General features: G+C 66.0%; 1 protein-coding gene and 1 long non-coding RNA gene across 2 annotated transcripts in view; both read right to left on the reverse strand.

Annotated features, from left to right (window-relative positions):
- Window positions 1–21,389, reverse strand: part of PLEKHA4 (pleckstrin homology domain containing A4) — a 30,539-nt gene that overhangs the window by 8,185 nt on the left and 965 nt on the right. Inside the window, exons 2-12 of the mRNA XM_044988356.1 lie at window positions 5,412–5,523; window positions 5,019–5,123; window positions 4,561–4,633; window positions 4,011–4,108; window positions 3,611–3,726; window positions 3,012–3,284; window positions 2,338–2,920; window positions 1,901–1,966; window positions 1,716–1,814; window positions 1,451–1,522; window positions 466–546 (exon numbers count right to left, since the gene is read on the reverse strand). Of these exons, the coding sequence (XP_044844291.1) occupies window positions 466–546; window positions 1,451–1,522; window positions 1,716–1,814; window positions 1,901–1,966; window positions 2,338–2,920; window positions 3,012–3,284; window positions 3,611–3,726; window positions 4,011–4,108; window positions 4,561–4,633; window positions 5,019–5,123; window positions 5,412–5,498 (1,653 nt within the window). The 5' untranslated portion in view covers window positions 5,499–5,523. The remainder of the gene's footprint in view (window positions 1–465; window positions 547–1,450; window positions 1,523–1,715; window positions 1,815–1,900; window positions 1,967–2,337; window positions 2,921–3,011; window positions 3,285–3,610; window positions 3,727–4,010; window positions 4,109–4,560; window positions 4,634–5,018; window positions 5,124–5,411; window positions 5,524–21,389) is intronic.
- On the reverse strand, window positions 18,698–20,398 carry LOC123350627. The gene is made up of 2 exons (XR_006573780.1): window positions 20,226–20,398; window positions 18,698–20,051 (listed from the first exon to the last, which is right to left on the reverse strand). It is a non-coding gene; the product is annotated as an uncharacterized LOC123350627 (long non-coding RNA).

Raw genomic sequence — 21,389 nt, forward strand, 5'->3', positions numbered from 1 at the left:
TGGCTCTGGGGTGGGGCGCGGGGGCTGGGTATCCGGGGACCCCTCGCCCGGTGCTGGGATGCAGCTGGCTCTGGGGTGGGGCGCGGGGGATGGGTATCTGGGGACCCCTCGCTCGGTGCTGGGTTGCGGCTGGCTCTGGGGTGGGGCGCGGGGGCTGGGTATCTGGGACCCCTCGCCCGGTGCTGGGATGCGGCTGGCTCTGGGGTGGGGCGCGGGGGCTGGGTATCCGGGGACCCCTCGCCCGGTGCTGGGATGCGGCTGGCTCTGGGGTGGGGCGCGGGGGCTGGGTATCCGGGGACCCCTCGCCCGGTGCTGGGATGCGGCTGGCTCTGGGGTGGGGCGCGGGGGCTGGGTATCAGGGGACCCCTCGCCCGGTGCTGGGATGCGGCTGGCTCTGGGGTGGGGCGCGGGGGCTGGGTATCCGGGGACTCCTTGCCCAGGCCGGGGGAGGGAGAGCGAAATCACCTTCTCAGCCCGCAGCTGCCCCGTCTCCTCCTCCAGCCCCCGAAGCAGCTTGTCCTGGCCGCAGAGTTTAGTCAGGAGAATCTAGGGCCGGAGGAAAAAGAAAAAAGACACTGGGGTGGGTGGCAGGGGGGGAGAAAACCGGGTTGTTTCAGTGGCCTCTAGATGGCGCCGAGCCGGAGCATGGTGCCTGTGCTAGCGGGGTGGGGGGCAGGATAGCAGGGTTGATGGGCCCATGGGTCTGATCTGGGTGTCAGGGGTAGATGGGCCAAGAGATCTGGTCGGGGGGAGGCGGGATACCGGGGAGATGGGCCCGTGGGTCTGATCCGGGGGAGGCGGGATACCGGGGGAGATGGGCCCGTGGGTCTGATCCGGGGGAGGCGGGATACCGGGGGAGATGGGCCCGTGGGTCTGATCCGGGGGAGCACGGATACCGGGGGAGATGGGCCCGTGGGTCTGATCCGGGGGAGGCGGGATACCGGGGGAGATGGGCCCGTGGGTCTGATCCAGGGGAGGCGGGATACCGGGGAGATGGGTCCGTGGGTCTGATCCGGGGGAGGCGGGATACCGGGGGAGATGGGCCCGTGGGTCTGATCCGGGGGAGGCGGGATACCGGGGGAGATGGGCCCGTGGGTCTGATCCGGGGGAGACGGGATACCGGGGGAGATGGGCCCGTGGGTCTGATCCGGGGGAGGCGGGATACCGGGGGAGATGGGCCCGTGGGTCTGATCCGGGGGAGGCGGGATACCGGGGGAGATGGGCCCGTGGCTCTGATCCGGGAGAGGCGGGATACCGGGGAGATGGGCCCGTGGGTCTGATCCGGGGGAGGCGGGATACCGGGGAGATGGTCCCGTGGGTCTGATCCGGGAGAGGCGGGATACCGGGGAGATGGGCCCGTGGGACTGATCCGGGGGGAGATTTGGGGGTGCCCGGGGCATGTGGGTGACGCTGTGCATGGGGGGCAGAGGACACAGACACACACACTCACATCGGTGTCACTTTCAGCCCTGGGCAGCGCCAGCAGGGTTCTGTCCCGGGACAGAGGGGCCACGGTCCGGGACTGGGGGAGAAAAAAGAACAAGAGGGTGAGGAGCCGAGGACCCAGGCGTCCGGCCCTCCCCCATGTTCCCCTCCCCCTCCCCCTCCCATGCCAGAATAATGCCAGCCGAGCCACAGGCGCCCCTGCAGGGGGCTGATCAAGGGATGGAAGGGGAAACTGAGGCACGTACTTGGCCGGGGGGGGGGGTACGTACCAGAGCTCCCAGTGAGGTCCTCTTCCCTGGGGGGCGGCTGGCGAGCGGGGGCAGCGGGGGCAGGTGGAGGTAGCCGGAGGAGGCCGAATGTGGGGAGATCTAGGGAGAAAGGGGCGAAGACAGGGTCAGCGGTGGGAGGACATGGGGGGGCAGGGGAAGGGGGGTGCGGGAGGAGGGTCACTCACCAATCGGCCGTGGAGACGGGCGCGGGGTGGGGCAGCCCCCAGGGTGGGGTGAACCCGGTCTGTGAACTGCAGGGGGGAGAGAAGACAGGGGTCAGACAGCGCCGACCCCCCACCCCGAAGCACAGCCCCCCTGCCGAGCCCCCGCCCGGCTCCCTGCAGCCCAGGGCCCCCCTGCAGAGCCCCCCCAAATCCTCACATCCCAGCACCCCCTCCCCACCCCCCACAGCCCAGCGCCCCCCTGCAAAGCCCCCGCCCCACTCCTCACATCCCAGCACCCCCTGCTGACCCCCCCACCTCACTCCCTGCAGCCCAGGGCCCCCCTGCAGAGCCCCCCTCCCCACAGCCCAGCGCCCCCCTGCAGAGCCCCCCCACTCCTCACATCCCAGCACCCCCTGCTGAACCCCCACCCCCGCAGCCCAGCGCGCCCCCCAGCATACCCGGCTCCGGGGCTGTCTCCCCAGGGCAGGTCCCAGCGTGGCCGTCTGCGGGGGGCTCTCCTCCGCCGGGGTCCCGGGCCGCGCCAGGCAGTGGCTGGGGTGGGGGCTGTGGGGGTAACGCCCAGGGGGCCGGGCACAGGGCTCCTCGCAGGGCCGCACGTCGTAGCGGTCGGCGGGGGTCTGGGGGCGCCCAGGGAGGGTCCTGCTGCCCCGCGCGGCCCCCCCGGGGGCGATATCCACCCGCCCCACGGGGGTGTGGGGCCGGGCCAGGCCGGACCCTGCCTGGACCAGCAGGGGGAGCTCTTCGCAGGACGCAGCCAGCTCAGGGGCTCGGACCCCCACCCCACCTGCGCCCCCCTGGGCCCCCCGCGCCCCCCGGAGCTCGGCGGGGGTGGGGGGAAGGGAGTAGGAACGGGAGGAGCGGACGTGGGACGGGGCGTCTGCGGAGGGCTCCCAAGGGGGCTCCAGGGGGGGCTGTTCAGCCTCAGGGGGGCAGGGGGGTGGGGAGGGCCTGGGGGGGCCGGGATGGGGGCGTGCGGCCGCCGAGGGCTCCTGGCCCCGCAGGATGCGGGAGGAGAGAGAGCTGGGGGAAGAGGAGCAGAGAGGAAAGGGTTAATCGGGCGGTGAGGGACCCCTGCCCCCCCCCACAGCCCCCCAGGGCGAGAGGCTCTTACCTTAGGCCCTGGAGCTCCCCCCCGAGCCCTTCCCCATTGACCGGGCTGGGGGGCGGGGCAGGGCCGCTGGGCAGGGTCCCCCCCTCGCCCTGCGCCCCCCGGCCCAGAACAGACAGACTCTCCGCAGACGAGTGGGGCCCCGAGAGCCGAGCGATTTCCAAGGACTCGACGCTCTTGGCGGGGCCCAGGTCGGGCGTGAGCGGCCAGATCTCCTCGAGGAGACGGGCTGGGGGGGGCACCAGCCGGCTGAGCAGCTGGGGGTGCCGGCTCCTGCTATGGGGTGAGAGACAGAGAATATTTACTCCAGAACCCAGGAGTCCTGGCTCCCATCCCCCCTGCCCCCTGTGTTTTAACCACTAGACCCCACTCCCCTCCCCAGAGTGGGGAGAGAACCCAGGAGTCCTGGCTCCCAGCCCCCGCCAGCTCTAACCACTACACCTCACTCCCTTCCCAGAGCTGGAGAGAACCCAGGAGTCCTGGCTCCCAGCTCCCCCTGCTCTAACCACTAGACCCCACTCCCCTCCCAGAGCTGGGAGAGAACCCAGGAGTCCTGGCTCCAAGCCCCCCCCTCTAACCACTAGACCCCCCCACACTCCTACATGGTGCTGGGGTCACTCTCGGCCGCAGCAGACTGGCTCATGGCTCGGATCCAGCCATTCATGTCCTCCTGGGTGTCCGCGCTGAAGTGGTACGTCCGCATCCCCCGGTGCTCGGCCTGGGGCACAGGTTGGGGGGTGCTGGTTAGCGGGGAGGGGCCCTGACCATCGGCTCCAGAGAGCCACCCCCCTGCTCTAACCACTAGTCCCCGCTCCCCTCCCAGAGCCGGGGAGAGAACCCAGGAGTCCTGGCTCCCAGCCCCCCTGCTCTAACCACCAGCCCCCGCTCCCCTCCCAGAGCCGGGGAGAGAACCCAGGAGTCCGGGTGTCTCCAAGTGGGGGACCCCGAATGGGGTACCTGGTGGGGGGGGGGTCCGACCAGACTGACTCCCCCCGGACTGACCTTGAATGTGAATCTTCGGCTCTTCCCCTCCCCGGGCAGCGGCCGGATCTCGTAGCTGGGGAGCGGGATGCTCCCCAAAACCGCCTCCTCCCTGCTGTCTGGGGGACCCCAAAAGGAAGGGGGGATTAATGGGCTGCCTCTCCCCACCCCGCTCCCCACGGCGCCCCCTGACGGGCAGGGCAGGGCTGGGGCAGCCGGGAGCTCCCCTCCCCCCCACCCCGCTCCCCACGGCGCCCCCTGCTGGGGCAGGGCAGGGCTGGGGCAGCCGGGAGCTCCCCTCCCCCCCCACCCCGCTCCCCACGGCGCCCCCTGCTGGGGCAGGGCAGGGCTGGGGCAGCCGGGAGCTCCCCTCCCCTCCCACCCCGCTCCCCACGGCGCCCCCTGCTGGGGCAGGGCAGGGCTGGGGCAGCCGGGAGCTCCCCTCCCCTCCCACCCCGCTCCCCACGGCGCCCCCTGACGGGCAGGGCAGGGCTGGGGCAGCCGGGAGCTCCCCTCCCCTCCCACCCCGCTCCCCACGGCGCCCCCTGCTGGCTGGGGGGGGGGCCGGTACCTCGGTAGTAGAAGAGGCAGTAATCAGCCAGCACAAACCAGCGTCGCTTCCACAGCTTCAGGCCGGAGCTGTCCTGGAACGAGAGCCGCCCCGACAGCAGGGTGAGGGGCACAGGCAGCGATTGGGGGGGCGGGGGAACCCCCAACAGCCCCTCCCCCATGCCCCCAACAGCCCCCCTAAACTAACACCCCCTCCCCCATGCCCCCCAACAGCTCCCCCACACTAACAGCCCCTCCCCCATCTCCCCACCTCCCCCTCCCCCCGCCCCATTGAGTGTCCCTGCCCTATGCCCACCTCAGTGATCTTGCCCCCCCGAACTCTCAGACCCCTGTGCCCCGTCACCCCCCCAAAGCAATCACCTACCCCCTGTCGCCCCCCAACCTAACACCCCCTTGGCCCTAATCTACCAGCCTCTGTCCCCCCCAAGGCAGCCCCCCGGCTCGCCCCCCCCCCCGTACCTGTTTGCAGAGCCAGCCCCGAATGACGACGGGGGCGTTGGGGTCCCGCTTGATGGAATTTTCCCTTTTCCCGAAGGTGTGAACCCTCCGCAGGGAGCGCGACGGCTGGGGGGGGCGGACAAGAAAGGGTTAATCCCCCCACACCCACACCAGCCACTAGGGGGCGCCAGCTCCCACCTGGCCCCAGGGCGGGGACTGGCTGGCTCGGGGAATGGGGGGTGGGGCCCGTCCCCTCTAAGGGGCCCAGGTTTGGGGGTAGGTGTTGTGGGAGTTGAGGTGGGAGCTGTGGGCGGGAGAAGAGGAGGGGGTGGATGTGGGGGGCAGGGGGTGCTGGGTCGAGCCACCCCCCCTCCACAGGCCACCCCGGCAGAGCCCCAGCCCTGCCCCACACACCTTGGCGGCCCCCAGGCTGACGGACGAGATGGTGAGGACGCTGCTGGCCTGGCTCAAGCTGCTCCTGGGACGTTCCCCGTCGGCCATGGCTCCCGGCCGGCCCAGCCCGCGCCTGGAACAGAACATGGGCCTGGGGCGTCAGGGCACTGCTGCGGGGAAGCTCGCAGCACCAGAGTCCCTGATTGGGGGCACTGTTGTGCGGAAGCTCGCAGCACTGGAGTCCCCGACTGGAGACACAGCTGCAGGGAAGTTCGCAGCACTGGGGTCTCCAGCTGGGGCACTGCTTCAGGGAAGCTCGCAGCACCAGGGTGCCTGTCTGGGGCACTACTCTGGGGAAGCTCGCAGCGCCGGGGTCTCCAGCTGGGGCACTGCTGCGGGGAAGTTCGCAGCACTGGGGTCTCCAGCTGGGGCACCGCTCCAGGGAAGCTCACAGCAGGCAGACAGGCTGGGGTCTCCCCTGACCCGGCACGCAGGGTCCAGGGTGGCCCGTGGGTGGCAGAACAAAGCAGGACCTGAGCTAGCGGCGGCCCCAGATTCCCGGGCGGGGGGGGGGGGGGGGCGGAGGATGAATGGAGCCATTCATGCCCCTGGCCTGGGCATTGGATGGGGTGGGAGGCCTGGGCACAGCGGGGGGGGGGGGGGCTGTGCTAGGGGTGAGAGCGTTGGCTAGCAAGGCCCCATGGCAAAGGCCGGTGCAAAGCTGCGAGCTTCCCCACAGCAGTGCCCCCAGCCGGGACCCACCGGCATGGAGACACGGCCCCATCTCCCTGCTACACCCCATCCCCTGGGGACCCCCAATACCCAGACACGGTCCTGCCCCCCCGCTAAACCCCATCCCCTGGGGACCCCCAATACCCAGACACGGTCCTGCCCCCCCGCTAAACCCCATCCCCTGGGGACCCCCAATACCCAGACACGGTCCTGCCCCCCCGCTACACCCCATCCCCTGGGGACCCCCAATACCCAGACACGGTCCTGCCCCCCCCGCCACACCCCAGCCCCTGGGGAGCCCCAATACCCAGACAGGGTCCTGCCCCCCCCGCCACACCCCAGCCCCTGGGGAGCCCCAATACCCAGACACGGTCCTGCCCCCCCCGCCACACCCCAGCCCCTCGGGAGCCCCAATACCCAGACACGGTCCTGCCCCCCCCGCCACACCCCAGCCCCTCGGGAGCCCCAATACCCAGACACGGTCCTGCCCCCCCGCCACACCCCATCCCCTGGGGACCCCCAATACCCAGACACGGTCCTGCCCCCCCGGCTACACCCCATCCCCTGGGGACCCCCAATACCCAGACACGGTCCTGCCCCCCCGCTACACCCCATCCCCTGGGGACCCCCAATACCCAGACACGGTCCTGCCCCCCCGGCTACACCCCATCCCCTGGGGACCCCCAATACCCAGACACGGTCCTGCCCCCCGGCTACACCCCATCCCCTGGGGACCCCCAATACCCAGACACGGTCCTGCCCCCCTGCTACACCCCATCCCCTGGGGACCCCCAATACCCAGACACGGTCCTGCCCCCCCCCGCCACACCCCAGCCCCTGGGGAGCCCCAATACCCAGACAGGGTCCTGCCCCCCCCGCCACACCCCAGCCCCTGGGGAGCCCCAATACCCAGACACGGTCCTGTCCCCCCCCCCGCTACACCCCAGCCCCTGGGGAGCCCGTCCCCTCCCCCGTATCCCAGCCCCTCGGGACCCTCAGAACCGAGACACGCCCCCCCCGCCACACCCCAGCCCCTGGGACCCCCGATACCCAGACACGGTCCTGCCCCCCCCCGCCACACCCCAGCCCCTGGGACCCCCGGCACCCAGACACGGTCCTGCCCCCCTCCCCCACTATACCCCGGCCCCCAGGACCCCCAGCCCCCAGTGACACCCCCCCGGCTATAACCCGACCCCCGGGACCCACACGGCCCCCAAAACACGCCCTGCTGCCCCCCTTACTGCAGATCAATCAAGCGGGGAGCTGAGGCGCCGGAGCCCAGCGCACCCCCGGGCGGACCCCGGCACTGGGCGGGGGGACCCGGCCGCCAGAGCCGCTTGTTCTGTTCCCGGCTCCGGCCGCGGCGCCGGCTGGGACACAGGGACCAGCTGCCTGCGGGGGCGGGGGGCGCAGGGAGCCAGGAATTCCTGATCCGACACGGCTCGGCCCCACCCCGGGGTCAGAGACCCCGCGGGCCTGGATTTAACCCGTTCCCCGGCTCGGGACACCGCGGGAGAAGTCCCTGGCTGGGGCACTGCTGGGGGGGAGCTCGCAGCGTCAGGGTCCCTGGCTGGGGCACTGCTGGGGGGAAGCTCGCAGCGTCAGAGTCCCTGGCTGGGGCACTGCTGGGGGGGAAGCTCGCAGCGTCAGAGTCCCTGGCTGGGGCACTGCTGGGGGGAAGCTCGCAGCGTCAGGGTCCCTGGCTGGGGCACTGCTGGGGTGAAGCTCACAGCAGCAGGGTCCCTGGCTGGGGCACTGCTGGGGGGAAGCTCACAGCGTCAGGGTCCCTGGCTGGGGCACTGCTGGGGGGAAGCTCACAGCACTTGGGTCCCGGGCTGGGGCACTGCTGGGGGGAAGCTCACAGCACTGGGGTCCCTGGCTGGGGCACTGCTGGGGGGAAGCTCGCAGCGTCAGGGTCCCTGGCTGGGGCACTGCTGGGGGGAAGCTCACAGCGTCAGGGTCCCTGGCTGGGGCACTGCTGGGGGGAAGCTCGCAGCGTCAGGGTCCCTGGCTGGGGCACTGCTGCGGGGAAGCTCACAGCGTCAGGGTCCCTGGCTGGGGCACTGCTGGGGGGAAGCTCACAGCACTGGGGTCCCTGGCTGGGGCACTTCTGGGTGAAGCTCGCAGCGTCAGGGTCCCTGGCTGGGGCACTGCTGCGGGGAAGCTCGCAGCACTGGGGTCCCTGGCTGGGGCACTGCTGGGGGGAAGCTCGCAGCACTGGGGTCCCTGGCTGGGGCATTGCTGGGGGGATGCTCACAGCACTGGGGTCCCTGGCTGGGGCACTGCTGCAGGGAAGCTCGCAGCGTCAGGGTCCCTGGCTGGGGCACTGCTGGGGGGAAGCTCGCAGCACTGGGGTCCCTGGCTGGGGCACTGCTGGGGGGAAGCTCGCAGCACTGGGGTCCCTGGCTGGGGCACTGCTGCAGGGAAGCTCGCAGCGTCAGGCCCCAGCAGGCCCGAGGTATTTAGCTGGAATTCAGAGCAGGACAAAACTCCCTGGTCTCCCCCCCCCGCCCCCCGGCAGCTGCGTCCCCACCCCGCCCCTCCCCCTTGCCTCAGTGCCCTGGCTGGAGCCCCCGTGTCCCCCAGCCGGCCTGCCCCCATCCCCCCCACAGCTGTGGGGTTCTCCCCACGGGGGGCAAATCACCCCCCCTCAAATCCCCCCTCCCCTCCTTTAGCCCTCTGACCCCCCCAGCCTGAGCTCCCCCCCTTGCCCGCCCCATGCCAGCCGGTGCCCGGGGTGGGGCGCGGTGTGCGCCCCCCTAAGGAATCCGCGCCCACGGGCCTGAGCGGGAGGCAGACACACAACCCCCCCCCCGCCCCATTGCTCTGCCCCCCCCACCCTGAGATGCCAGGAGGGATGGACAGACGGGGGGGGGGCGCTGTGGAGGGACAGGGCAGGGCTGGGGGGCTGGTTGGGGGACAGTTCTTACCTGGCTCCCAATGGGGCACGCTGGGGTCCGGGCCGCTCGGGGGGGGGGGATCTTAGCGACACCCCACTGGGCCAGTGCCTGTCTCCTTCCCTCGCTCCCCCCCAGCTCCCTCCCTGCCCCCCCGGCCCCCTTCTTCGCTGGGCCCCCCAGCCCGGCCGCCTGTTCCCTCTTCTCCTCCTCCTCCTCCCCTACACCCCTCTACCATCCGGCCCCCTACACCCCGCTAGCTCCGCCCCCTACACCCCTCTACCATCCGGCCCCCTACACCCCTCTCCCATCCGGCCCCCTACACCCCCCTAGCTCCGCCCCCTACACCCCTCTACCATCCGGCCCCCTACACCCCTCTACCATCCGGCCCCCTACACCCCGCTAGCTCCGCCCCCTACACCCCTCTACCATCCGGCCCCCCACACCCCGCTAGCTGCGCCCCCTACACCCCTCTTCCATCCGCCCCCGACCCCCCGCTAGCTCCGCCCCCTACACCCCGCTACCATCCGGCCCCCCACACCCCGCTAACTCCGCCCCCTACACCCCGCTACCATCCGGCCCCCCACACCCCGCTAGCTCCGCCCCCTACACCCCGCTACCATCCGGCCCCCCACACCCCGCTAGCTTCGCCCCCTACACCCCTCTATCTATCTATCCCCAGCCACACTATCTCTCTCTCTCTCTATCTCCATCACCCCCCCTCTATCCCCAGCCCCCCCTTCTCTCGCTCTCAGCTGTTTCTCCCCCCCCCCCCCACACACACACCCCTCCCGGCCCGGAGTAACTGCCCGGCTCCCCGGAGGAGACTGGGACAAAGAGACTTTCTCTCCGTCCACTCCCCTCCCACCACAGCCTGGCCAGGGCCGGGCGGGGACAGAGAGCAGGTGGGGCTGGGAGCCAGGATTCCTGGGTTCTCTCCGTGGATCTGGGAGGGGAGTGGGGTCTGGTGGTTAGAGCAGGGGTGGGATGGGAGCCAGGACTCCTGGGTTCTCTCCGTGGATCTGGGAGGGGAGTGGGGTCTGGTGGTTAGAGCAGGGGTGGGATGGGAGCCAGGACTCCTGGGTTCTCTCCGTGGATCTGGGAGGGGAGTGGGGTCTGGTGGTTAGAGCAGGGGTGGGATGGGAGCCAGGACTCCTGGGTTCTCTCCGTGGATCTGGGAGGGGAGTGGGGTCTGGTGGTTAGAGCAGGGGTGGGATGGGAGCCAGGACTCCTGGGTTCTCTCCGTGGATCTGGGAGGGGAGTGGGGTCTGGTGGTTAGAGCAGGGGTGGGATGGGAGCCAGGACTCCTGGGTTCTCTCCCTGGCTCGGGAGGGATTGGGTTAGTGTGGGGTGTTGGGAACCCAGAGAGATGCCTGGAGGTGGAGGGGGGTGTGTTGGGGGGGGGCTGATCCATGCGCCCCACAGATACAGGGTCATTTCCTCCCCCCTGCCCCACACACACACTTGGCCTGAGCATCTGGCGCCCCCGTGTGGCCAGACGCGTTCAGGATAGGGAGGCATCCGGGCCCCTGCATCTGCCCATGGCTCCCGGGGGCGCTGCATGTCTGGCCACGACCCCCCCGCCCCCCACGCTGCAGACGGAGGGCGGGGCTTGCCAGGGGAAGTCCGCCATGAGTAGCGGGGATCCATAAAGGGGAGACTGTCAATGTCCCTGGTGCGTCCCTAAGGGTGGCATTAGCCCATTTCACAAACAGGGAAACTGAGGCACAGGGTGGTGACAAGACACACAAAGAACCCAGGAGTCCAGGCTCCCAGCACCCCCGCTCTAATCACCAGACCCCCTTCCCCTCCCAGAGCCAGGGAGAGAACCCAGGAGTCCTGGCTCCCAGCCCTTGTCCTGCTCTAACCACTAGATGCCACTCCCCTCCCAGAGCTGGGCAGAGAACCCAGGAGTCCTGGCTCCGCCCCCTCCCCCGCAACCAACTATTTCAGCTGCCTGAGACGGAAGGAACCGAAAAGCTACATTCACACCGTTTTTAAAACGGAAGAAAAATAAGCCCGAAAAGTGAAAGTGAAAACTAACAGTGAAAGTGCTCTGAAGGCCTGGAATTTCAAGGGAAACCCCAACCCCGCAGGAGTGTAACGGGGATCCCCAGCCACCCCCCACCAGGCCTGAATTGGGACCCCTGTGTCGCCTAGAGCTAGAAAGGACCTGGACGTCCTGGCTCCCAGCCCCCTGCTCTAACCACTAGACCCCACTCCCCTTCCAGAGCTGGGGAGAGAACCCAGGAGTCCTGGCTCCCACATATACAATGTTTAGTTCGGTATGACGTTTAGTGGTGGTTGTGTTGTTGTGTATCTCTGGAGCGCAGCATTGTTTTGTTTGTGTTGTGTGCCACGCGCCGTGTCACCTTTTGTGCTGCTCCACCAGAGGGTGTTGTGTTGCACTGTGTGTTTGCATGATGTGTTGAACATCCCTGGGTTGTGCTGTGTTTCCGGGGCCTCTATGCTGTGTGCTGTGCCTACTGTTGTGTTGTGTTATATTGTCTGGTGGTACTTTGTGTTCAGTTTTGCTAGGTTGTGGTGTTGTGTGTGTGTGTGTGTGTGTGTTGGGCTTGTGCAGTATTGTCGAGTGGTGTGTATTCAGTGTGCTGGGCAGGCTCCTGGAGTGGGTTGTGATTGTGCTGAGTTGCCATGTTGTGGTTGCATTGCCTGTGTTGTGTATTGCTTGGGATTGTGTTGCTTTGATTGGGTTATATGTGCAATGGTTGTGTGATGGCTTTTTTGTGTATGTGGTGTTGTGATTCTGTTGTGTGTGCACTGGGCAGGGTTGTGTGCATGTTGTGTTGGATGTAGTTGTGTTGTGTGTCTGCTGTGTTGGATTGTGACTGTGTTGTACATTTGCACTGATGTGTTGTGCGTGCATTGGATTGTGACTGTGTTGGACTGTGACTGTGTTGTGTGTTTGCTCTGTTGTGTGGCATTTGTTCCGCGTGGTTTGCACTGTGCTGTGCGTGAAGTGTGTGGCACTCTGGATGCTCTGTTGTGCTGTGTGTGTTGGTGTATGTGTTGGGTGGGGCAGGATAGGTGCTGCATTGTGAGGGGTTGTGTGTGCTGGTTGTGATGGATCAGGAATTGTTGTCTTGCACTATGTTGTGCATGTACCGCATTGTGTACTGTTATGTGTGTTGTGTTGTGTACGTGCTGCATTGTGGACTGTTGTGTATGTGTTAGGGAGGGTGGTTGTGTGGTGCTCTGTTGTGTGTTGTGTACATGTTGCGTTGCACTGCTGGGTACATGCTGTGTTGTGTTGTGCTGGGTTGGGTTGTGTACATGTTGCTGGGTATGCCCTGTATTGTCTCGAATTGCACTGTTTTGTAGCATTGCACTGCTGGGGACCTGCTGGGCTGTGTTGTGTTGCTGGACACATGCTGGGCTCTGTGTGTTGTGTATGTTGTGTTGTGTTGCACTGCTTGGCACATGTTGGGTTGTGTATGTTGTATTGTGTTGTGTTGCACTGATGGGTACGTGCTGGGCTGTGTGTGTTGTGTTGCACTGCTGGCCCCGTGCTGCGGTGTGTATGTTGTGTTGTGTTGCACTGCTGGGCACGTGCTGGCTTGTGTGTCGCTGGGCACGTGCCGGGCTCTGTTGCGCTGTCGCCCTCCCCCCGCCCCTGTGACGTCACACCGACGTCAGCGCCAGGCGCTATATAACCCGGCGCGCCGGCCCCGCCCAGCATTTCTCTTCCTCCAGCCACAGAACAACCAGCCCCGATGGAGCCTCCCGCCGCCGCCCGCCCCACGGAGCCCGCTGCTGCAGCGCCCCGCTCGCCGGTAAGGGGGGGCCCCCAATGCCCTGCCCGGGGGGGGGCCGGCGCCGCGGAGCCCCCCGCTTCCCCCGATCCAGCTCCTGCCCCACTGATCCCCCTGCGCCCCCTTAGCGTCCCCCTGCCCCACCGATCCCCTCTATTCTCCCCTGCGCCCCACAGTCAGCCTGCACCCTTGTGCTGCCCCTGCCCCCCTTATTCTGCCTTAGCCAAACTCCTCCTCCTCCCTGAACCCCCTCATCTCATTCCTCCCTCCCCCATCCTTGACTCTGTCCACCCCCCACTCCCTGGCCAATGGCCCCACCCTGTTGTCTCCTCTTTTAGGGGGTCTGTTCCCCCCCTCTTATTCTGAGTCCCCTCAAGTGCCCCACATCGGGGTGATCCTGTCCCCTGTTTGTTCAACACCCCAATGTACATTTCTCCCCCTCGGGGTCTGTGCCCTGCAATGGGGTGAGCTGTGCTGTGGGAGGGGTGTCAAAACTTGGGGTGTTTCCCCACTGTTCAGGGGACCCTGCTCCTTCAGGAGGGCTGCTTACCAGCCCCCCAGGGGTGCTCCCACAGCCCCTCCTCCCTCTGACACTGATCCCTATTCCACCCTCCCTGATCACCCCCCTGCACCAGCAGCTCCCCCAATCTAGCTCTAGCCTAGTCGGGCTAGCGCGGGGGGGGGGTGTGCGCGTCCCTGGTTTCTAGGTTGGGGTGTAGCCAGACACGCTCAGCCCTCCCTCAGAGTCACTCAACCCGATACTCCAGAGGCGTGGAAGCCTTTCGGTGCTTCCGCCCAAAAGAAAAAAAAAATCCAAAAACTAGAGGGGAAACTGAGGCACAGAGAGCCAGGGACAGAACCCAGGAGTCCTGGTTCCCATCCCCCCCGTCCTAACCACTTCACCCTTCGCTCCCCTCTCCGAGTTAAGGAGAGAACCCAGGAGTCCGGGCTCCCAGCCACCCCCCCCCCTTTGTTCTGAGTCATTGCAGGTTACTGAGGGCTGATGGTACCAGGTGATGGCACTCGGGAGCCATCTGCCAGGGCCAGGAGAGCTCGGACTCCTGGGTTCTTTCCCCAGCTCTAGGGAAATCTAATATAGAGCAGATAGGAGCTGGGACACCTGGGTTCTTTCCCCACTTGGGGAATTTCCCAAGGGGTGAGCTGGGAGCCCCACAACAATGCCCCATCCCCCCACATACACACCTGGCCGCTGGATTCTCCGGCACTGACGTGTCTCCCTTCCTCATTCCAGCCCCCGAGGGAACCGCGACTCCCAGCCTGGTCGAGATGCTCCACGTCTTGTCCCCACAACTGGGTGGCCTCCTGGATGTGCTCACCTGGGCTGTGCTGTCGCTCCTGGGTTACTGGCGTCGCCTCCCTGCGGCCGTGATGATGATGAGGAGGCGGCAGAGGAGGAGGAAGAGCCGTGGGCCGGCCCGCCCATGCCACGGCTTGGCCACCCCGCTCCCGGCACATCGGGGAGCCCCGGAGGAAGGAGAGGACTTTGCAGCTGATCCCGCTGCATCCCAGGGGCCAGCCCCCCATTGGGGAGGAGAGAATTCAGGGGGAAGCCCCCAAGCTCCTTCTGTGTCCCACGACCAGGAGGAGGAGGGAGTGAACTGTGGAGAAGAGGCCACGGCCCGGCTGGAGACGTTCCTCCATCTGGAGGAGGTTGGAGATGGTCAGAAGCAACCTCGGGATGGTCCATCCTGGTCCCCGCAGGACAGGGAATATCACGGGGCTGGTGGGGAACCTGAAGGAGGCCTCAAGCCACCTGGGGGAGACGCCCCCAGCTGCCCGCAGGGTGGCACAGACCTGGGGCACCCCGTCACCAGGAACCCCCATGTCCTGTCCTTGTTCTACTGCCCCTCGGAGGAGGAGGACGACGACGACGCTGGAGACTGGCCCAGCGAGGAGGAGGGAGATGATGGAGGGGGCTGCTCGGGCGCAGACTGGACCGATTCGGAGGAGAACGAAGCGCTGTGGGGGACCCTGTGCCGTGGGCAGGACCCCTTCAACCCGCTACGCTTGGCTGGGGGCCCCCCGGACCCCGCCACGCCACGGCCCAAGAACCAGGAATTCCGGGTTTCCTTCTACCTCCGCGGGTCGGACTCTGAGGCTGAAAAAGAGGGGGACCCCTGGCAACCCCCTGAGAAGCCCTGGCCTATGAGACGGGGTGTCCCTAGTAGGACTCGGTGCTGTGAGCTGGGATCCCGGGGAGCCGGGGACCCCGTCAAGGCGGAGACCTCGAACTCTGAGGGCAACCAGACAGCTAAGAAGGTGAGCTGGGGCCAGGACTCCTGGGTTCTCTCCTGGGCTCTGGGAGGGGAGTGGGGTCTAGTGGTTGGAGCAGGGGGGGCTGGGAGCCAGGACTCCTGGGTTCTCTCCTGGGCTCTGGGAGGGGAGTGGGGTCTAGTGGTTGGGGGGGGGGGGGGAGCCAGGACTCCTGGGTTCTCCTCTGATCAGTTTCCCTAAGCACAGGCCCCAGTGGCCTGCTGGGTAATTTCAGGGGGTGACATCAGATTCACCTGCCTTCCCACAAGGGGAATCTTATGCAATGGAGTGAAACGGGGCCTGCTGGATCCTGGGGGGGCTTCTCCTAGCTGGGCATCTCAACCCCGCCCTGCTGGTGCCCCTCACTCCCGACCTGCAGCCCCCCCACCCCCTTTGCTAGGAAACATCGGGTAATTTCTGTGTAACGCTGGGCTTTTCCGGAACGGGGTGACGTCAGCGAGTGAGTCATTGGCTGCCTTTCGCCCTTCTCTCCCCCCCCCCCCCTCCGAGCTGGCTCAGACCAGCTGCTTCTAGGGAGCAGAAAGTTTGGTGCAGTGTGTGGGAGGGGGGGGATGCCTAGTGGTTACAGCAGGGGGGTGCTGGAAACCAGGAATTTGGGTTCTCTCCCTGGCTGGGGGAGGGGAGTGGGGTCTAGTGGTTAGAGCAGGGTGGCTGGGAGCCAGGACTCCTGGGTTCTCTCCCCCATGTCCTTAGTGTCTGGGTTCTCCCCTCACCCTCTCTCTTTCTCCCCCCATCCAGGTTCGATTCTCCCCCGTCGTCACCGTGCACCCCCTGCTGGTCTGGCCCTTTGCCAGCCGGGCTGCCCGCCGGGGGCCCTGGGAGGAGCTGGCCCGGGACCGGAGCCGCTTTCACCGGCGCATCGAGCAGCTGGGGGCCATCCTCAGGCCCTGCCTGGAGCCGGGACACCGGGCCGGAGCCTGGAGGAGGGTCCACGGAACAGCCCCGGAGCCGCCCTTCCCCCTCCACGAGGGAAAGGAGGGGGAGGGGCCGCGGGACATGTCTCTCCAGCTCTGCTCAGAAAGGATGGAGGACCCAGGCGTCCGGGATGGAAGACTGGGCTAGGGCAGAAACTGTCTTCCCGGCCCCCCCCAGTGGTGATCGCATTAACCCTTCTGGCTCTGGAGCCAGGCTCCCCTCTGCAGCTCTGGGAGCTGGGACTCCTGGGTTCTCTCCCTGGCTCTGGGAGGGGAGTGAGGACTAGTGGTTAGAGCCGGGGGGGACTGGTACCCAGGCCTCCTGGGTTTCTTTGGGGATGACACCCCTTTACCTACCTCAATCTCTCACCTCCATGTGCTCCGATCTGTTGGTTTATTACTGTTAAATTATTTTCTGGCTGGTCCATCTGGCTGGGACGGGGACTAATTTATATTTTTTTATATCAGGCTGTATGGGGGGTGGGGGGTGGAAGGGATTTCTCAAGAAGCCCGGGCCTCTTCCCTGTGTTTCTGAATCCCCCTGGTATTTTATTACCCTGACTCTGGGGTGCTTTAACTGCTCCAAGTCTGCTAATAAAGGTTTAATAGGTGGCCGCTCGCTCTGCGTGGTGGTGTTCAGACCCCTCCCCCGGCGTCCGAGGGGGGAGAATTTCCTGGCCATTCGCTGCCGGCTGATCTCTGTAATGCAGCCTCAGGGGGTGCAGAGAGAGCACAAAGGGTTAATAAAACTCCCAACTCGCCCTGCGGTGGGGTCGGTATTTTATAAGTGGCCCAAGGCCCCTGCTTACATCAACCTCTTGAACTTAACTTAGGTGCTAGGAACCAGGACGCCTTGATCTCCCCCTCCCTTGCTGGGGGAGGGGAGTGGTGGTCAGAGCTGTGGCGGGGGGGTTGGGACTCCTGGGTTCTCTCCCCAGCTATGGGGAGGGGCAGGGTGGGTCTACTCCCTATGGCAGAGAGGTGCCAGGACTCCTGGGTTCTATCCCTGGCATTCTCCCTCAGAGGGGCCTGGACCCTGCCTCAGTTTCCCCATCTGTACAAGGAGAGAAGGATCCTTCCTGGGGGGAAGACAGGACCCCTGCTCTCAGCTGTATTAGCGGGGGGGGGACCTGTTCTGGGTCTCTTGGACCTGACCCAGGTGCAATCCAGGGGAGGATCTGGCTTGGCCGGAGGGGGAGCTCCCCAGCCAGTTGAGTGGAAGATTCCCAAGAGGCACAGAGACCGGCGGCACCGGCTGCTGACTCATGGGCACGGGGTAGGAGTTTAAAGCTCTTCCCAGGATTGGCCTGAGTCACTGATTACACACGCCTGAGTCAGGGGCTCCCTGCCCCCCCCAGGGCCCTGGATCTGGAACCAGCCCAGGCTGTTGTGTGTCCAACCAAGCCTTAAACCCCTCCATGGGGGGGGGGGCTCCCTCCCCACCTGCCCAGGAAGCCAGGGCCCCCCCTGGCCTCCCCTTCGAGCCTGAAACTTTTCCCTCAACTCCAGCTGAAATCTCCCTTGTGGCTGCTGAAGCCCCCACCTCCCCTGGTACCTGCAGGCCCCAGAACGGGGCACAGGATTCCCTGAGTGTTGCTGCAGGGCCTGATCCAGAGGGCAAACCCCCTCTCTGCTCCCACAGGGGGTTCCCTGGTTGATGCATCCCAGGGTCCCGTTAGCCTTTCGGAGAACCAGCCACACCTGAGCAGTGCTGGGACCACCACAGCCCCCCAAATCTTCCCCAGAGTCCAGCTGCCCAGGAAGGCAACCCCCCAGGCCCACCACCTGCCAGGCCGCGGTGGGATCTGTGCACATTCAGGGCTTTTCTCTGCTCCATGCAAGAATCCTGTTAGCGGGGGGAGTCCCTCCCCCCAGAGCTGGGTGTAGGGGGGGTGTCCCACTGCCATACCAGCAGGAATAGGGGCAAAAAACCTCAGCCCCATTAAACCTTTTAATACTTAAATGTAAGTGAAGGAGATTGGAGGGGTCTGATCGCAGGGAGGGGAAGTATTTTCCGAGATTGGTTTTATTTCTAGTGGTAAAAATTGCATCTGAATTCCACTGACAAACGTTATATTCACTGATGAGAATGGCCAGACTGCATCAGACTAAAGGTCCCTCTAGCCCAGTGTCCTGTCTGCCGCCAGTGCCAGGTCCCCCAGAGGGGATGAACAGAACAGGTAACAATCATGTGATCCATCCCCTGTGGCCCATTCCCAGCATCTGGCAGACAGAGGCCAGGGCCACCATCCCTGTCCCTCCTGGTTCATGGACGTGGATGGGCCTGTCCTCTATGAATTTACCTAGTTCTTTTTTGAACACTGCTATAGTCTTGGCCTTCACAGCATCCTGTGGCGAGGAGTTCCACAGGTTAACTGCATTTTGTGGGGGAAATTTTTTTTTCATAGTATGGGAGAATTTCAGGGGGCAGCGGGATAAAAATGCAAGAAACGACGTGGGAATTGTAGGACAGGATTTAAAAAATAGTCCCACCCAGGCTCCAACCGCTCACTTTGATCAGCAAACCAATTAAACAGCTCTGCACCTGGGGACCAGCCTTTCCCCCCCCACTACCTCCCATCACTTTCTCAGCATCTTTGACACCCTTTGGAGCCCAGGGCAGAGGATCCCAATCTCAGTTGGACCCGGTGCCGGCTAAAATCAGCCCCCCGACACGAGCCCAAAAATGAGACCAGTTTGTGTCTTAAATTATCCCTTTATGTGGGGAAAACAGCGAGGCAGAAAGACACACGCGACTGCTCCCCGTGCTGCGGGGCAGAGACTGCAGATTTGGGGGACAGCAGAGCACCCCTAAAGCTAGTACAAGTTGGGGGGGGAGGGTTGGGGAGACACCCGGGGCCTGGTCAGTTTCGTTCCATAGCAGCTGGGGAGCGCTGCTAGGGGGGTCATGGGGTCTATCCCCCCCAAAAGGGGAGCCCCCACCAGATCACCCCCAAACTCCTGCCAGGTCTCGGTCCCGGCCCATCCCCCGCAGTCTCCCCAAAAATGCCCATGATTCAAAACCAGTCTGGTGCCAAGTCCCATAATTTCTAACCTGGGTCTGCTCCCACCCTGCCCCGGGTCTGGTGGGGTCGGGCCCAGCTCAGGGGAAGCTCCGCCCCCCCGGAAGCTCCGCCCACCCCCCTTTAATGAAGCCGGTTCTATCAGCCTTAAGGCTGCAGCTAGAATTTGGAGCGGGGGAGTCGCCACGGGAACCCCACTCACGGCTCGGGAAGGTGGCCAGGGGATGAAGGATTTTAAGGGGGGGTGGGTCTGTCCCCCTGTGTTATAAACCCAGGGGCTCAGGACAATGGGGGGGGGGGGGAGTTTGTCTATTTCATCGCCGCGACCAGCACAGGGTGGGGAGGGAGAGCAGAGATGGGGGGGGGGAGGGGGCAGGGGCCCCATGAGCAATATGGAAAGACGGAGCTGAGAGAATTTGGGGGAGCAGGTGGCTTTTTGGTGTGGGGGGGGAGGAGGGCAGGGGGAGACAGTGCTAACAGCACAATCTATTGCCATGATGGGGGGCTGGGTTACCCATAATGCACCGCCCAATGGCAAGGTGCACTGCAAGCCTGCCCCGACCCCCAGAATACCTGCTCGTGTGCAGGTGGGGAAGGGAAAAACTGAGCTGGGCCTACCCAGCATGCACTGCAGCAGCCCCCCACCCCCAGGAAAGTGGGGGAAGCTAGGAAACAATGCAGTACTATGGGGCAGGAAGCCCCCAGCTCCAACTGACGCCCCTGATCCAAAAATAGGCAAGACTCAATGTCACCCCCCAGTGGCCAAAAAGGGGACTGCGGACAGCACAGCCCCTGGCCTGGATGCTATACTAGGACCCCAGCCCCGCGCCAGTGGGGAAGGAAGAGGGGCAGGGCCCAGAAGTGGGAGGAGGTGGGGCCAACAAGAGGCTCCGCCCCTCTCCAGCTCACACAGGGTTTCACTGGATCTGGACTTCGGGCTTTGGCAGCGACTGCTGCTGCTGGTTCTGGGGAGGTTCCACGTGGTTCTGTTCAGGGGCATGGGCTGGGGTGGCCGGCGCGGCCGGATCTGGAACGGAGACAGGAGAAGGCAGGTTGGCACCGAGCAACTAGATCCTCACTCCCCTCCCAGAGCGGAGAACCCAGGCGTCCTGGTTCCCAGCCCCCCCTGCTCTAACCACTAGGCCCCACTCCCCTCCCAGAGCCAGAGAGAGAACCCAGGAGTCCTGAGCCCCCATCCTACCTGCCAGGGCGGCGTCCAGGCCCAGGTCCTGGAATTTCAGCTCCTCCGCCGGTGCCTCCCCCTGCTGGGTTTTCCTCTGCTCCATGTGCAGCACGGCCTGGGAGGGGGGAGGAAAGGGTTAATCCTGGGCCTGCTCCCACATTGGCCCCCGCTGATGGGGGAGGGGGGGCAGCCTTTACCCCTCCCCCCCCGGGATGGGAATTGCTGGTGTCTGCCCCCCTCCTGCCCTGAATTCCCTCCCCCCAGGGGACAGATACATGCGGGGGGGGGGGCGGGGAGACAACTCTGCTACTGCGGCTCGATTCCACCCCCACGTGCCGATCTCCCCCCCCCCCTGTGACAGCAGTGGGGGGGGGAGGGAGGCAGCTGATCCCCCACCCCAAAATGCCTGACTCCTGGGGAGGGACAGACACATGCCCCCCCACCCCCCAACTCCGAGGCACAGCCCTACCCCCTGCAGTGTCACTTCCGGGGGGGGATCCCCAAGTTAGGCAGGAGAGGGGCTGACCCCCCCCCAGGGGGAGGGGCAGGGGGGACCCAAAGCCGCTCTCCCTCCCCACCCCACCTTACTGCAGATCAATCAAGCGGGGAGCTGAGGCGCCGGAGCCCAGCGCACCCCCGGGCGGACCCCGGCACTGGGCGGGGGGACCCGGCCGCCAGAGCCGCTTGTTCTGTTCCCGGCTCCGGCCGCGGCGCCGGCTGGGACACAGGGACCAGCTGCCTGCGGGGGCGGGGGGCGCAGGGAGCCAGGAATTCCTGATCCGACACGGCTCGGCCCCACCCCGGGGTCAGAGACCCCGCGGGCCTGGATTTAACCCGTTCCCCGGCTCGGGACACCGCGGGAGAAGTCCCTGGCTGGGGCACTGCTGGGGGGAAGCTCGCAGCGTCAGGGTCCCTGGCTGGGGCACTGCTGGGGGGAAGCTCGCAGCGTCAGAGTCCCTGGCTGGGGCACTGCTGGGGGGGAAGCTCGCAGCGTCAGAGTCCCTGGCTGGGGCACTGCTGGGGGGAAGCTCGCAGCACTGGGGTCCCTGGCTGGGGCACTGCTGGGGTGAAGCTCGCAGCGTCAGGGTCCCTGGCTGGGGCACTGCTGGGGGGACGCTCACAGCACTGGGGTCCCTGGCTGGGGCACTGCTGCAGGGAAGCTCACAGCACTGGGGTCCCTGG

Source organism: Mauremys mutica, chromosome 15 (assembly GCF_020497125.1).
Source record: "Mauremys mutica isolate MM-2020 ecotype Southern chromosome 15, ASM2049712v1, whole genome shotgun sequence".
NCBI lineage: Eukaryota > Metazoa > Chordata > Testudines > Geoemydidae > Mauremys > Mauremys mutica.